Source organism: Podarcis pityusensis (genome assembly GCF_964106645.2).
Source record: "Podarcis pityusensis genome assembly, chromosome: 17".
NCBI lineage: Eukaryota > Metazoa > Chordata > Lepidosauria > Squamata > Lacertidae > Podarcis > Podarcis pityusensis.
Genome location: NC_138042.1, coordinates 39,346,865 through 39,364,362, shown reverse-complemented (window position 1 = coordinate 39,364,362; position 17,498 = coordinate 39,346,865). Strand labels below are relative to the sequence as shown.

General features: G+C 46.9%; 1 protein-coding gene across 1 annotated transcript in view; it reads right to left on the bottom strand.

Annotated features, from left to right (window-relative positions):
• CLSTN3 (calsyntenin 3) overlaps positions 1-17,498 on the bottom strand; it is a 33,637-nt gene that overhangs the window by 4,362 nt on the left and 11,777 nt on the right. The window contains exons 4-14 of the mRNA XM_080987104.1: positions 15,821-16,029; positions 13,212-13,361; positions 11,811-11,996; positions 10,689-10,958; positions 9,101-9,213; positions 8,843-9,005; positions 7,589-7,645; positions 6,427-6,584; positions 6,086-6,234; positions 4,345-4,571; positions 1,839-2,009 (exon numbers count right to left, since the gene is read on the bottom strand). Coding sequence (XP_080843230.1) covers positions 1,839-2,009; positions 4,345-4,571; positions 6,086-6,234; positions 6,427-6,584; positions 7,589-7,645; positions 8,843-9,005; positions 9,101-9,213; positions 10,689-10,958; positions 11,811-11,996; positions 13,212-13,361; positions 15,821-16,029 — 1,853 coding nt within the window. The remainder of the gene's footprint in view (positions 1-1,838; positions 2,010-4,344; positions 4,572-6,085; positions 6,235-6,426; positions 6,585-7,588; positions 7,646-8,842; positions 9,006-9,100; positions 9,214-10,688; positions 10,959-11,810; positions 11,997-13,211; positions 13,362-15,820; positions 16,030-17,498) is intronic.

Below are 17,498 nucleotides of genomic sequence, written 5' to 3'. Positions count from 1 at the left end.
ACTGCAAAACAGAGGTGGCTGAAAGTGCATATAAGTGCTTAAATTCTCCCTTGCAAGTTAGGTAAGGTAAAGGGACCCCTGACCATTAGGTCCAGTCGTGGCCGACTCTGGGGTTGTGACACTCATCTTGCTTTATTGGCCGAGGGAGCCAGCGTACAGCTTCCGGGTCATGTGGCCAGCATGACTAAGCCGCTTCTGGTGAACCAGTGCAGTGCACGGAAACACCGTTTGCCTTCCCGCCGGAGCAGTACCTATTTATCTACTTGCACTTTGACGTGCTTTCGAACTGCTAGGTTAGTAGGAGCTGGGACCGAGCAACGGGAGCTCACCCCGTCGTGGGGATTCGAACCGCCGACCTTCTGATCGGCAAGTCCTAGGCTCTGTGGTTTAACCCACAGCAAGTTACTGCAAGCCTTGCAAGTTACTGCTCCTTCATTCCACCTTTCCTCATTGCACAGTTCACCTCATAAATACATCTTTACCTCATAAATAAGCATCTCGAATTCAGGGTCAGGAATGAAGCCATAGCAGGGAAGTGGGGGAGATAATGGGTGGGGAAGGATTAAGCATTACCCTCACTGCTTCTTCACTTCAAATCATCCAGTTCACACACAGTTGCCAATAACACAGAGCCTATCAGGCTTCTAGCCTACCCAGAGACCTAGAATGCGGATGTGCTTCTAGTTTCCTGCTGGTTTTATTTTATATTATTAAATTTTAGTGGGGTTTTTTTTTACTAATAATTTTCTTGCTTGATTCTTTTCATAAGATGCTTTTTAAAATATATATATAAAATCACGAGGTAAATAAATTCCATGTTTAAACCTTCTCCCAAACCCTGTTGCAGTTTACTTCCCTGAAGTCTGCTTTTCTTGCTTTCCCCCGTAACCAAACTCACTTCCATTACTGGGGCTTAGATAAGAGACAGAAATACTTGGGGAGAGAGATACAGGGAAGGTCGGAGGAGGGGTCTGTGCACATATGCCACTGCACAACTCATTTGTCATTAAAATCCAACGCACGCCCACCCACCTACCCTCTCTGTAGATCAGTGTTTCCCAAACTTGGGTCTCTGGCTGTTTTTGGACTACAAGTCCCATCATCCGCAGCTAGCAAGATCACTGGTCAGGGATGATGGGGATTGTAGTCCGAAAAACAGCTGGAGACCCAAGTTTGGGAAGCACTGTTATAGATCATTGGGGCAGATCTGGCTTTAACAAACCACTACCAGTAGTTTGGAAGGGATGCGGGTGGCGTTGTGGGTTAAACCACAGAGTCTAGGACTTGCCGATCAGAAGGCTGGCGGTTCGAATCCCCACAACGGGGTGAGCTCCCGTTGCTCAGTCCCTGCTCCTGCCAACCTAGCAGTTTGAAAGCACGTCAAAGTGCAAGTAGATAAATAGGTACCGCTCTGGCGGGAAGGTAAACGGTGTTTCCGTGCGCTGCTCTGGTTAGTCATGCTGGCCACCCGACCCGGAAGCTGTACGCCGGCTCCCTCGGCCAGTAAAGCAAGATAAGTGCCACAACCCCAGAGTGGGCCACGACTGGACCTAATGGTCAGGGCCCCCTTTACCTTTACCTTACCAGTGAGGACATGAATAACAGAATCATAGATCTGTAGAGCTGGAAAGAACCATGAGGGTCATCCAGCGCAACATGGGTCTCAAACCCCTCATCCTGAGATTAAGAGTCCCATGCTCTACCGTCTGAGCTATCCCAGCATATGGGATATATGAAAGCTATCCGTTGGGTAACCAGGGCTTTATCATCCCAGGGACCCTTCAGCATGTCCAGACTGTGTTGTGATGGAGAAGGTCGAGGCCAGAAAAGATGCACACCCGTGACGCTGAGGTAGGCAGAGGTGTTGATGAGCTCCAAGCCTCGCTGCTGCAGGGAGGCTCCATCTAAGACCAGGTACTCCCTCTCAGGGTCCAGGTCCTCTCCGACCAGGGAGATCTCGCAACCATCCAGATTGTGAACAATCTCGTCCGACATCCGCGTATCTGCCACTGCAAGGGAGAGAAGGCAGGAAAGACTTACGAGACAAGGGAGGCATCCGCATTTATTTGTTGCATCCACACTCCACCCTCCAGAGATGCACTTAAGCCGCTCTACTAAGCGGTTTGCATCAAAATATGGGTTTGGCCAGGAAAATTATATTGTAAAGGTGAGCACATGCAGTGGTCAGTGGTGCTGATAGGTTTCGGGAGGGGGGGGCAAGGAAGATGGCCTCTGGGGGCCCTCACACCACACCCCTTTCTCTGCACCCTCATCCCCAGTTACCATCCTGATAAGAACTGGGCAGAATAGGATCATTTTCTTTCATTCACTAGAAACAAAAAGGGTCTTACTCTCCTGCCTGGCCTTCTGCTTCTTAGCTTACCTTTCTGTTTCTCTAACCTTTCTTGAAAACAAACAGCTTACACCCATTCAGTATAGAAAGGGGAACAGAGAGACGACCGGCATATTTTTTTTTTTGCATTGCATTTCTGTACCACTTAATCAACAAAACCTCTAAGCTGTTTGCATAAAATATAAATTAAAAATACTGATGAAATGAGATATAAAAAGAAATTGACCTAAGCAATTTAAAAATACAAAACTGATTCCCCCCCCCCCCAAGTCTGGCTTAATATCCATTCGAGTTTCTTGCTCCTTCACTGTCCTCAGTGGCTTCCCTTCCCTATTTTGCCCTTGATTTTACCTCCTAATTTTAAACCTCTCCACAATCTTTGCCATCTACCTCTCTCTTTTCTCTTCCATCTCCTTACACACCTCCCAACCTCATTAAAGCAGCTGATGAAGCTTTGATTCCTTCCTAGTCTCTTGTTCCCAGCTCCATTTCTCTCTCCGCTCCTTAGGGGGAAAGGCAGATGTAAAGCAAAAAGAGTTATCACCACAGCATGTCTCTCTGCCACGGGGAGCCTGGATTCAGAAATGAAATGGCAGACATGTGCAATAGGGAACCGTATAGTTGGTCTTGCTCAGCTGCTGGTCTAGCTCCATGTTCAGGTGGGTTTCCCAAGTTTAAAAGCTTTGCATAAGCACACATACATAAAATGACATTTTTAAAAAACAACTCCCAGGAAAGGAGGAGGGCTGTTCGGTGACATCACAGAGGGCTGCCAATCAGCACTGTGCACAGCCTGGTTCTACTTCACATTTGCAGAATCACTTTTTTCAGTGCTCGACCCTGGAGAAGAACAAATATGTCTGGATGAAAGACAGGAGAAGCGCTCCGAAATAATTACCTCTGTCTTTGTCCTTACTGCTTTTGGAATACACTCGTACTCAGTCTTCGCCTCACCTCTCTCCCGAAGATCCTAACTGCTCCTGCTCCTCACCTTTCCTCCCTTCTCATTCTCTGCTAGTTAGCCATCCCTTCCCCACCCCTTCTCAGGTTCCTCTTTTTGTTTCTGGCCTTCCATGCCATAGCACCCCCCATTTCCTCTATCCAGGGAACACTGGGAACTGTAGTTCTGGAAATGAGTTTAAGGATCTCCGAGCAGCCTCTGCAAACTATAGTTTCCAGGAACCAACATGACAATTATGCTATATGACTGTGTGTTCTTTCTATATAGTGTTTCGCATTTCAGATGCTGGAGAAGTATGTTGTTATTTAGTCGTTTAGTCGTGTCCGAGTCTTCGTGACCCCCTGGACCAGAGCACGCCAGGCACTCCTGTCTTTCACTGCCTCCCACAGTTCAGTCAAACTCATGCTGGTAGCTTCGAGAACACTGTCCAACCATCTCATCCTCTGTCGTCCCCGTCTCCTTGTGCCCTCCATCTTTCCCAACATCAGGGTCTTTTCCAGGGAGTCTTCTCTTTTCATGAGGTGGCCAAAGTATTGGAGCCTCAGCTTCAGGATCTGTCCTTCCAGTCAGCACTCAGGGCTGATTTCCTTCAGAATGGAGAGGTTGGATCTTCTTACAGTCCATGGGACTCTCAAGAGTCTCCTCCAGCACCATAATTCAAAAGCAGCAATTCTTCGGCGACCAGCCTTCTTTATGGTCCAACTCTCACTTCCATACATCACTACTGGGAAAACCATAGCTTTAACTATACGGACCTTTGTTGGCAAGGTGATGTCTCTGCTTTTTCTCTGGAGAAGTATAATTATTATAAATGGAAAAAAGAATATGTTAAATGGTCTCAAGAGGGTTTTGTTCATATTACTAGGGCTGGGAAGTCCATATCTTTCCAGGGTCAGATTGATAAAATGTGACCCTTCCTGCTTCTAGCAAAACTGCCTGCTTTTTCTGCTTCTGTTGCCTGGGTTGTCACACAAACACACGCAAACAGCCCTGAGCTGCTACAGCATCTCTACCAAAGCGCTCAGCTCACCTGTGCCGTGCCAGCTCTCGTCTTTCTTGGGCTCTACCTGATGTGAAATGGAGCAAGAAATCTGGAGGTCAGGAAAGAGAGGGACTCCCTCGGGACCTTCGAAGTCGGAGACAGGCCGGGCAAAGTGGGAACTGCCGCTCAATAAGATCTGAGGAGCGTCAGGCTGAAGCACAACCACGTAGCCCTCCACATCCGGGATGGAGACGCAGGATTCCTCGCTGAAGCATCTAAGGGAAGACAGGAGGAAGCAACACCCCTTGATCCCAGTCTGCAAGGAGGCAGGATTCCCTTTTGTTCCTCAGCACCAAGGGACACCTTTGTTTCTAAGAACACATTTTTATTTTTTAAAAATGGATAGCCTATCCTTCCACGTAATCAGTGTCCTGGGCAGCTTGTATTTAAAGCAATACCATTAAATAGTTGTAAAATAAAGAGTAAAAAGTGCAGAAAATAAAAGCAGCTTGAGAACAAGGGGCTAGCTACCTCTCCTTGGTGGTAGACCCTCTGATTATGTTGCTAGCTATCCAAGCCTATTGTGGAAATCCCACCATTATCTTTCAGGGGAATTAAATCTCAGCTACGCATTTCCACAAAGCATGCTCACACGAACCAGTAAGTGCCATTCCTCCCTGCTTTTTTTCTGCAGAGCAAAGCAGGATTCTTATAAGTACTCAAACTGTCAATCCAGAGTTGTTAAAAGCAAAAGGAGCCGCCAGGGGAACAACACATCCCAAGCAGGCAAGATGAGACCCTTAACGGAGCCACATCGCTTCTGCTGGGTCTGTGGAACTTCAAAGCTTGCGCACCCTGTCGCCACCTGAAGTCTCTTCTGCATCTCTAATCCAATACTAATGCCGTGTCCTGAGCTGAAAGTGCGGGGTAAGCTACAGTGCCTGGAATTCTTTAAGTGAAGTGAGGCGCTTCAGATTTTGTGCGTTAAAGGTCTCATGCGCACACACCGTCAGGCTAAGCTTCTGTTTGATTCTGTAAAGTCCCACATACAGTGGTACCTTGGCAGTGCCGGATTTATGTATAAGCTAAACAAGCTCTAGCTCAGGGCCCCACTCTCTTGGGGCCCCCCAAAAAATTTAAAGGAACAAAAACCTGGATGTACATTTCCAAAATATAAGATAAAAACAAATAAAAGAAAACCTACATACAGCAACAGTGTTTTGTGTTGTGTAGGCTCCTATTATGTGCAAATGGCTTTAGATACCTATTAGGTCCATAAATTACCATGTAGCATATATTCAACACAAAAAATGACAATTTGTGTTGACAAAGGACAGCTGGACATATAAAGAGCCCCATTACCTTCAGTAGCTTAGGGCCTCATCAAACCTAAATCCGGCCCTGTACCTTGGTTCTTCAACTTAATCCGTTCCGGGAGTCCGTTCGACTCCCGAAACCATTCAAAAACCAAGGCGCGGCTTCCAATTGGCTGCAGGAGCTTCCTGCAGTCAAGCGGAAGCCACCTCGGATGTTCAGCTTCCAAAAAAACGTTTGCAAAGCGGAACACTTATTTCCGGGTTTGCGACCTTCGGGAGCCGATTTGTTCAACAACTAAGCCGTTCGAGAACCAAGGTACCACTGTATATACAATGGTGAAACTGAGCAAGGAAGTAAAGCTGTAATAATCTGAGCAGCAGAACCTATCTGCCCACAACTAAAAAAGGAAGGCTCTGCTGGCTCAAGCCCAGAAGGATGCAGGTTATGATGCCGCCGAAGCTTTGACACTCACTTGACAGTCGTGGTGAGCTTGAGGGGTCGGACTCCTGGCGTAGCGAAGCGCAGCGAGTTCATGTAGGCGACGTGCTGGATGGCGTGGTTGAAGGTTTCCACGTCGTCGCCCTCCAAGGTGAGAAGAGACTGGGAGGGGTTGACGTGAACCTGCAGGAGGAAGCCAACGGGCTTTGAGGCAAGGACTCGGGCTGGTGGGCCGAGACACACGGACGCAGGAGAACACGAGGAGATTCTGCAGGAGGCAGGAGCAGGCAGGAAGCCAAGCCAAGGTGCTAGCAGAGGGAAGGAAGGGAGGTCATGCCACCAGAGGGCAAGGGGGGTGGGCGCTTCTGGGTGTACCTTCATCCCTTTGCCAAGGCTGTCAAAGTCGCTGTAGTCTAGCCCTTCGCGACAGGCATAGAGACACTCTATCACCTCCCGGCTCTCCAGGCTGCCAGGGCGCGCAGTGAAGCCAGCCAGGTAACCGTGGAAGTAGTGGTGAATCAGCAGAGGGTCTCCTAAGGGGGATACAGGAGGAGGGATGGTGTGAGAGACAGATGGAGAGAAAGGGGGAGAAGAGAACACAGACCACAGAGGAGGAGGAGGTGGAAGATGCAGGTGGGAGGAGAGGCCAAAGAAGAAGGAAGGAGAGTGGGGGGGGGAGTCTTGGATGCGCAGCCAGCTGAGAAACAGGGAGACGGCAGCGCGGGAGCTGGGGGGTGGCGAGGAAAGGGGACAGACCTTGTTTCCTCTTTGTGGTTTCAGAGAGTTCGTGAGGAGGAAAAATTGCCCCGAAGACCATTTGAGGCAATGTGGTAGCGAAAGGCAAAAAAGTGGGAGCCTCGAAAGGTAACACTCTTGAGAAATTTTCCCCACACAAACATCATGATCATCATCTTTATTTAGACATACATACATACATACATACATACATACGCCACTCATCTGGCCGGGTTTCCCCAGCCACTCTGGGCAGCTCACAACACAATATTAAAAATACGAAAAAATACCAAAGATTAAAAACTTCCCTAAACAAATGTCTTCTAAAAGTCAGATAGTTGTTTATCTCCTTGACATCTGATGGGAGGGCATTCCACAAGGTGGGTGCCACTACCGAGAAGGCCCTCTGCCTGGTTCCCTGTAGCTTCACTTCTCACAATGAGGGACCCACCAGAAGGCCCTCGGAGCTGGACCTCTGCTCCAAAAAATGTTAACCACGTTGATGCAACTTATCAGTTACAATTGTTTGGTTTGTTTCAACTGTATTTGTTAAAAGTAATAAAAATTAGGAAAAGGAAAGATAAAGCCTCTCACAGACCAGCTTTGTTCCACCTTCAGGCCCTCTCACAAACCACAGAGATTAAAACACCATCTTGCCCAGAAGAAGCTACGTTGGCAAAGTCATCCAGGTGCCAAGATTTTCCTCCCAGAGGAGTGAGGGAAATGGAAATGGCCATGAACAGGGAATGGCATGCATGAAGAGAGGGGAGAGCCATGCGTGGTGACAGAGAAAGTCAACTACCTTGCCCCAGATCCGTAGAATTCTCATTCACTTTGGCCTTTTCTTTGTTTCTTTCCTCTGCAAAACAGAAGTGAAATTCAAAATGTTGAACAAGAGTCAACCCCTGAGAGCTTCTTCGAACTCTCTCTACCAGTAAAAGTGAATAAGCAAATGAATTCTTTGCTGCCCTTTCATGACATCTAAAACCTGAGGCTGCTGCCTCACTTGCCTAATGACAGGGCTGGCCTTCATGGGCAAATGAGCACGGCCGTCTTTACCCAGGGGTGCAAGGGGTGTGGGGCACCTGGGCGCTGAATTCTGGGGGGCGCCAAATGTATACCCACTGTATACTGGTCCCTCTCGATCGGTGGCAGTGAAAAGCAATGGAGCAAAATCCCCCACCCCCATAGCGTTAAATATTCCCAAGAGTCAGGAAACAAAAGCAGATTGTACAGTGGTGCCTCGCAAGACGAAATTAATTTGTTCCGCGAGTTTTGTCATCTTGCGATTTTTTTCGTCTTGCGAAGCACGGTGTCGGGAAAGTTTTGGAAAAGCTTCAAAAATCACCAAAGTCTTTAAAAACCTCAAAAAAGGCTACCACACCGCATTCTATGAGTTGCTCCTCGAAGTCAAGTCGCAACTGTATTAACGGTGTTAAGAAAAAGGAAACAAACTTGCAAGACGTTTCTGTCTTGCGAAGCAAGCCCTTAGGGAAAATCGTCTTGCGAAGCAGCTCAAAAAACAAAAAAACCTTTTGTCTAGCGAGTTTTTTGTCTTGCGAGGTACCACTGTAACAGGTGAGCAATTTCCCCTCCCCAAAAAAAGGTCAACAATTTTGGCTCCCCCCCCAGAATGTGGGGGTGCTGGGTGGATCTTTGCACCCCAGCGGTACATATGCTAAAGGCGGCCCTGCGACTGAGGCAACCAAATTGTCGCACCTCAGAGGTGCCATCTGCAGTTCGGGGAATAGGATATGAGACTCGTTGCAATCAAAGGAAGGGGTGGCACTGCAGATTTTGAAACCATGAAGCCCTTCCAAGCTCGCTTTCTGGAAACTTGAAGGCCATTTCATTGGGAGTTTAGCATTGTAGCCTAAGTCAGTACGGCACATTATTTTAGGTTTTCCTCAAAGGAGTTGGGTGGACTGCTCCCCCCCCCCCCCGAACCATTTCAAACTTCAACGTTTTTGGAAAATTTGCATCCCACTCTGAGGAACCCAAGAAAACTGAGTCTCCACTTCCTCTGCCTGTTTTCCAGTCGCTCGGAAGTGCTCACCGGCCCAGCAGGCTCCAATCATGAGGGAAGATTCACGCCGTGGGGGATGGATGAGGCCATTGTCGTGGATCAGCGCAGGGTCGTAGGAGACGCCGTCTACGTAAAGCGTCACGGTGGGGAACTCAAGGTTCAGGGCATAGTGGTGCCACTCGTCATCGCAGACCTGCGAGCGGGGAAAAGGAGAGATCAGGACATACAGCGTCAGTGTCTGTCGGTGTGTTTGGAGAAGAACAACAAAGATGGCGGTTGTTTCCTCACCTGCTCCAGTTTCCAGAGGAACTTGACAGGCCTTGCGCTCTCCAGCAGGGGCCAGTAGAGGAAAGCTATGCGGCAGCCATGCACACCGAGGGAATAATGGGAGTATCCGTCCTCTGCAGATAGGGAAGGAGGCATCAGATTCAGCAGTTTTGGCCAGTCTGTCCTGATTCACCTACGGTCATTCTGCTCTCTCAGATGCTCCAACTGCCCCGGTTACTGGGGACAGTTCAGAGACCCGTCCTTGGCAAAAAAAACCTCTGCCCCTGTTTTGTCCTGATCTGGCCCTCAGGGGTTATATTTCTTTAGGGTGTTGTTGCCATTTTCTTTTTTTAAATAAAACGTGTTGACCTGCACTTGCCCTTTCTCCTAGGTCTCTAGAAGTATTCCTCAGCTCCACCTCTGTCTCACATATTCTTAAGAAAGAAAACTTGTTCAAAGTTTGCTTTTCAGCAAACAAGGAGTCTAGGCAGGAAACAATTTGCATCTTTCACAGTGCTCCAATAAAAATAGGCAAAGGTATACCTTACTTTATGGGTTGTTGTTGTTTTTTATTTTTTAAAAAAACTATTGTTAATAGTTAACTGTGCTATTCCACTGCAGCACAATTCTAGTACAGTGGTACCTCGGGTTAAGTACTTAATTCGTTCCGGAGGTCCGTTCTTAACCTGAAACTGTTCTTAACCTGAAGCACCACTTTAGCTAATGGGGCCTCCTGCTGCTGCTGCACCGCCGGTGCACAATTTCTGTTCTCATCCTGAAGCAAAGTTCTTAACCTGAGGTACTATTTCTGGGCCAGCAGAGTCTGTAACCTGAAGCGTATGTAACCTGAGGTACCACTGTATAGCATTTTTAAAATATTTTTTTTTTGATAAAACAAAAATAACATTACCAAAAAGGCTCCCTGCAGGACTGCAGCCTTATAGCTTTACAGCAAGAACATAAACTCAGAAAGTACTGTTTTCAGTAGAACCTCTCCTTTCTTCTTAAGCTCTACATGAGTGGCTTGGGAAACAGGAATTTCACAGGAACATAGGAAGCTGCCTTATATTGAGTCAGACCACTGGTCCATCCACTTCAGTATTGCCTGCCTTGACTGGCAGCAGCTCTCCAATATTTCAGAGATTTCTTGCCACGAAATGAACCTGGGACCTTCTGCATGCAAAGTACCGTATTTTTCGCTCTATAAGATGCACTTTTCCCCCCTTCAAAAATTAAGGTAAAATGTGTGTGCGTCTTATGGAGCAAATGCAGGCTCCTTGGCTTCAGCGATAGCAACGCAAAGCCTCCGAAGCGCAGAGGAAGAGCTCCCACTGCACTCCGGAGGCTTCAGGCAGCTATCCGTAAGGCCTTTGGAGCGCTCCGAAGGCTTGCGGATAGCCGCCTGAAGCCTGGAGAGCGAGAGGGTTCAGTGCACACCGATCCCTCTTGCTCTCCAGGCTTCGCTTCGCGGGAGAGGCGCTGCAGAGAAATTTTTTTCCCCTGTTCTCCCCCTCCTATGGTCTGGGGTGTCCTATAGAGCAAAAAATACGGTAGATGCTCCCTCCCCACCTATTCCGATATTTGCCATGGGGAAGGAAACGGCTCTTACCACTTTGCATGGTGCTGCAGATGACGGTCTCTTCCTCCCTCTTGCCCTTGCTTGGGGTCACGCCGTGTTTCATCCACAGGGACAAGGTGAAATGGTCGCTCAGGCCTTCCAGGGCGCCGGTCCCACTCCCCATGGGCACCTGGGTTGCCTGGCTGCCATTGAACCAATAGATGAGGCTGCTGTCCTGGCTGTAATGGACTGAGAGCCGTGCCGTCCAGTTGGCCATGGGTCCAGGAACAGGGAGCAGGTCTACCTCACCTGTGGCAGCACCTGTCGAGGGCAAGAGAGGAAAATAAGAACAGGGGAGGCCCCTCCGAAAACGGGTGACTGGTGTCCTTTGCTAAGGGCAAGCCGAGACCAAAACACTTTGGTGCCCGATAATGGAAAATCCATGAGACACCTCTCTCCCCGATTCTGCTAATTAAGCAGGGGACACACTATACTAGAAATATTTCCAATGAAATGTTGAGGAATGGCACAAAGCAAACCCTACAGTGCTCTGGTGCAGCTCCTGTCCATCCTTGAGGAGCACAACTTTGCAATCTATGCCCCATGGGTCAGATCTATGTGCCTTAAAGGTAAAGGTAAAGGGACCCCTGACCATTAGGTCCAGTCATGACCCACTCTGGGGTTGCGGCGCTCATCTCGCTTTATTGGCTGAGGGAGCTGGCATTTGTCCGCAGACAGCTTCCAGGTCATGTGGCCAGCATGACCAAGCCGCTTCTGGCAAACGAGAGCAGCGCACGGAAACGCCGTTTACCTTCCCGCCGGAGCAGTACCTATTTATCTACTTGCACTTTGACGTGCTTTCAAACTGCTAGGTTGGCAGGAGCAGGGACCGAGCAACGGGAGCTCACCCTGTCGCGGGGATTCGAACCGCTGACCTTCCGATCGGCAAGTCCTAGGCTCTGTGGTTTAACCCACAGCTGCCACCTAATTTTGATATATGGTACGAATCTGACTAAGGGCACCTAAAGCTACTCCTCACCCAGTTTTGTTGGAAGAAAATATTGTGAGACAATTGACCCATGTCTTTGAAGTTCCCATCCATCTGTACACCCGCACACAGCCTAGTTCGCTTCCTCCCGCAAGCATCACTCGGTGCGATAAGGGAATACGCACCACAGAGTTTGCGCAGCGACTTCTCGGAGTAATTGTCGCGATCACAGCCTTTGGCCACGTGGTTTGTCTGTAGCTCCACCGTGGCTTGGATGTTCCACAGGGGCTCGTCGCAGGTCTCCAGGTGGATGTTAGGGAAAAGAGCGAGGCTGCCCGTGCCTGGGGTGTACTCTATCCTCTTATTCCAACCTGTGGGGAGGTTTTTAAATGGGCAAATCATGTTGTTTTATGTTTACACTTCACATTCCACCCATTGGCTGGTTACAACAGAGAAAGTAAGTACAGTCATCGATATCAAAACAAATCAAAACCATGCATTTCCCAACAAATTATGCTCCATGCGTCAAGTCTATATGTCGTTCCCCCCCCCCCACACTGTGCATTTATTAACACCCTCCAAACTATGCCAGGACCTGGATCTAGAATATGGCCGGGCTGGTGTAACTGGCACAGACTCGATAAACCTCCCAGCCTCCTTGATCATTACTGAGGTCTAGCCGCATGGAAAACTAATCCACCAACTATTTTAATTATTGAATGGATTTCTATCCCAACCTTCCTTTGAGGAAATATTCCTTTAAAGGACATTTTAAATAAAGAAACAACACTGTCAATTACAGTACACAGGCTTCCCATGCATAATAACAGATCTTAGTCTTAGGTTGACTAAAGCCCGAATATCTATTTCTATCTATCTATCATCTATCCATCTCTCATATATATTCTTTCTGTAACTTTTCCCAGGGCACAAAACAGAGCAAACTAATGCAATCATATTAACTGCTCTCATACATAATACATATTTTTAATATATATGAGAGGTAGTTAATATATATCAGGCCATGTAGTTTAAAATGAGCTGTTATTCATCAAATAAAGAAGGCAGAAGAGGTAAAAATAAAAGGCAAAGTATCTGAATGATCCCTTGGTCAGTGTTAGAAACTGAGATATGAAAGCTAGGAGCTAAATGGCACCTTAAACCTAGGTTATGGGCACCGAAATGAAATGTGTAGGAGCGCTTTTTTTATAACAATAATACAAAGCTGAAAATGAATGAACTGCAGCTAAAATCTTATATTCATTTTTCACATGGTCTATTCCTCATCTGAAGACTGCAAAAAACAAAGCCATACTTCCACTGCCTGCCCCCCCCCCAATATTCTTATAAGGGTCCCTTCTCCAGTCCTCAGAGAGTGGCTGGATAAAGGTCCTCCTTTCGTTCCAGCAGTGGCAGTCTTAATCTGAAATCTTAGCAGTGCTCCCATGTCTCAGAAACTGCTCGCATTAATGAAATTCTCCATTGCAAAACACACCTAGAACAATGGCAGTTTCGAACACTGCCCTTGGTGGAGTCCCTGGGAGGAAGGAGGAGAAATATGCACCATGGAAATAAAGGCTTCATACCTTGCCAGCTGGGCTTACAGGTGGGCTTCACCTGGATCTCGACCTCTGCATCATCAGAGGCGCGTTTCTTGCCACAGTCATAGGCTGTCACTGTGAACTTATAGAGTCGCTCTCCACTGTACTGCAGTTTCTCAGTGTTCTCAATGTTCCCTGCCGGAAATAGAATGGCCTTGAAGTTAGAGAAGCAAAGAACAACAGATACACACACAAGGTCCAAGCATCCCTTTGTTGCCATTGCCAGGCTGCCGCAAGCACAGCCTCTCATCCACAGCTATGGCATAATCCACACATCCTGGGCACTCATAATGATTTCAATAATCACCCGGTAACATGATCCAGCTGTTTCCATCCTCCAAGCTACTTCCAAGCTACTTTATGCCTCCGCATTCATGAGTACTAGTGTTACACTGGTGATTTCCATACAAAGCTTGTAAATTATACAGTGGTACCTCGGGTTAAGAACTTAATTCGTTCTGGAGGTCCGTTCTTAACCTGAAACTGTTCTTAACCTGAAGCACCACTTTAGCTAATGGGGCCTCCCCCTGCCACTGTCGTGAGATTTCTGTTCTCATCCTGAGGTAAAGTTCTTAACCCGAGGTACTATTTCTGGGTTAGCGGAGTCTGTAACCTGAAGCGTATGTAACCTGAGGTACCACTGTAAAGGGCTTGTGCTTATCCCTAGATGCTATGGGGAGTTTTCCAGACAGCGCCTCAAACCTGCCCTTCACTCTATGTGTGTTTATTGCAGGAAACACCAGAGTACTATGATTATTTATTCAATTTATAGAATCATAGAATTGCAGAGTTGGAAGGGATACCGAGGGCCATCTAGTCCACCCCCCATGCTATGCAGGAATCTCAACTAAAGCATCCATGACAGGTGGCCATCGAACCTCTGCTTAAAAACCTCCAAGGAAGATATCGTGTCCTTCCTCCTATATAGCCCAAAGCAGAAAACACCGCTCTGAAAACGGTTGAAAATGACAGGACACATAGGGTTACTACTACTGCAAAAACTCTGACATGGCCCTCTGCATATTACATTTTTACGTGCACACTAATGTTGTGAAGTGTGCATGGGACAAACAGGTGTGATGCCAGTTAGAAATCTACAAACAAATGTTCAATTTAAAGTGTATAAAAATTGGGTTTTGGAAAACCGTTACAAGGATTTGCAATGAAATTCAACTAAGGGGAAACGAGGAAGTCGCTTTACAAAGTTAATAACTGTTATTTTCAATAAGGTTATGATTTATGTTTGTTATGTTTGTTGTTTTGTGTTTTTGTTTGTCGTTAATATTGTAAAAATCAGTAAATTTTTTGGGGAAAAAAGAGAAATCTACAAACAGGCGAAATGCCATAGCGTATGTGTACACTCAGTGGCTTGCTGCTATAAAATGTGCAGAAAGATCTGTAAAAGTATGAGAATCAGCATCAATCCTCACAGATGTGGCTTGCCTTTAAGTGCTTTCTGAACAAGTGGCAAGAGCTAAGCTTGCTAGGTGCAATCTCTGCTAACATTCGCACGCACAACATGGCAACCTGGTTCCTGCAATATAGTATTTGTTGACCTTGAAGTATGTGTGGATGCATTCATACGTACCTAAGCCCTATCCGCACTATACGTTTAGACCAGTATCATACCGCTTTAAACAGGTCTGGCTTCCCCCAAAGAATCCTGGGAACTCTAGTTTGTAAAAATGTAAGAGGACCCCTATATCCCTCACGGAGCTAAAATTCCCAGAATTCACTGGGAAGAGGGACTGATTGTTAAACCACTCTGTAAATTGTTCTGTGAGGGAAATAGGGGGGTTCTTAAAAACTCAACTTTACAAACTATGTTTCCCAGGATTCTTTGGGGGCAAACCATAGCTGATCAAAGCAGAGTGATACAAAGTTATATTTGCCATCTCTCAAAAAAGCAAGTTCCAAACTTGACAATACACTGGAGATAATTGAACTGCCACCTCCATTTGTTTTAAACTGCAAAGTGGCATCAAAGGTTGTGTTCAGGAGTGGGAACTGCCGCAGAGGTAGGGGCTGTTTAACCTTCATCGTTCATGCCATTTCCCCTCTCAGAACTGCCACCTCCAGGTTGTTTTCCAGTTTGTGGGGAGAAATACCGTATTTTTCGCTCTATAAGACGCACCAGACCACAAGACGCACCTCGTTTTTGGAGGAGGAAAACAAGAAAAAAAATATTCTGAATCTCAGAAGCCAGAACAGCAAGAGGGATCACTGCGCAGTGAAAGCAGCAATCCCTCTTGCTGTTCTGGCTTCTGGGATAGCTGCGCAGCTTGCATTCGCTCCATAAGACGCACACACATTTCCCCTTACTTTTTAGGAGGGAAAAAGTGAGTCTTACAGAGCAAAAAATACTGTATATACTCCTTGCCATTCCTGCCCTGAAACTGGCAGTCCTCTGCAGCTGCTTTTCAGTAAAAAAAATATCATCCAGACACACCCAGAGGAACATTTTACATGTTTCCCAAGTATCATCTAGTTTGCCCTCAAAACAATTATCAGTGGTACAATTTGCAAGTCTGCACCAGCATCGCTCCACAGTTTCCAGTGCAATTCAGCAGCCAGAGGCCTGTTTAGGTTCTCACCATCGTTGTCAATCAGGAAGGGGACGTTGGGAGTCAGGATCTCATAGTAGCAGATCTGGCTGTACTGAGGGGAGCAATCGCCATCAATGGCTTCCACACGCAGGATGCGATCATAGAGCTTCCCTTCTGTCACCGCCACACGGTAAAGGTTCTCCACAAAGACGGGAGCGAACTCGTTGACATCATTCACCCGCACGTGAACCGTGGCCCTGAACATAGAAGAAAGGTCAGCGGCTCCTTTCTAAAGAAGAGAAATGCTGGGCCTTAAAGCTGCCTGTCCTAGGCTGAACCCCTCTATTCAGAAATGTACTCTTCATATGCTCAGGGGCAGTGCTTTTTTCAAAAATAAATAAATGTTTAGGGATACTCTCATTTTGACTCAAATAAAATCACCATTTTATAGTGCAAATCGAGAAAAATAAATACAGTAAATGGAAAAAAGTGCAAAGATTCATAAAATGTTTAGGGGTATGTGTACCCCTGCGTCCCCCCAGGAAAAAAGCGCTGCTCAGGGGCCTTCTTCTTGGGCAATACACCTCAATGATGGCTGCTTCCAGGACTGAGTTGCGATAGTTGCTGCTGTATGTTTTTGCAGAGATGAACTCCCTCTATGAGGATTACTCTTTTGGGATAAGGGAAAATCTATGCATGTTCAAGTTGGTAGTCTAACCTTTAAAGATGAAAAGCTTTCTTATAAAAGTGTTGCTGCTGCTTCAAAGTAATAGCTTGGCTACCCTCAACAATCTGGCCGTGATGCAGGGACAGAATGCCCCACAGGAAATGATGCTGAATTAAGACCATTAGCCTTTTCCCCACAGGACGTTCTGTTTCAAGAATGCAACCTGACTCTGAGGTGATGGCAAGATTTTCTGGGGGGGATGGGACCCCCCTCATCCTTAACATTAATGCTGCCACCCCAAAAATTCCTGCTTCAAAAAGTTGTCCAATTCTAAGAATTTTCAACAGAAGGGATGTTTTATCTGTAGGCATGAAATGGATGGCTGTTTTTCTTTTTCTGTCTTTGTCTGAAAAAAATAAACACCCTTCCCTCACTTCAAGTGGCTGCTGGACTGCCTTCACCAGCTAATTGGTCCTTCAGGGGTAGTGGTAACAGCTCAGCTTTAGCGGTAATATGTGGCTCAAATTTAAATCCTGGGTCAGTTCGGTGCTGCTGACAAGGAGCATCCCCAGAAGTACAAACTACACTTCAGAATGAGAATATGAGACTTCCTATGGACCACAAAAATAAAAGTATGGGGAAGAGAGGGAGTTCTAAAACTGCCCCTTTCAGTAGAGGTCTCTCGGGCAGTAGCTGCTAGGCAGAAGGCAAGAAAAAGTGGCAGTGGTTAAAATCCCAAAGAAACCTACAAGAGCTTGTGTGGTGTGTCCTACAGTGTCCGTATTTATGAAATGTACAGTCGTACCTTAGTTCTTGAACTTAATCCGTTCCGGGAGTCCGTTTAACTCCCAAAACCCTTCAAAAACCAAGGCATAGCTTCCGATTGGCTGCAGGACCCACAGAGGATGTTTGGCTTCCAAAAAACGTTCGCAAACCAGAACACTCACTTCCTGGTTTGCGGCATTCGGGAGCCGATTTGGTCAAGTACCAAGGTACCGCTGTACTGACAGCAGAAGGACCACCAAAGTAATGCCAGATTTATTTATTTATTTTCAAAAG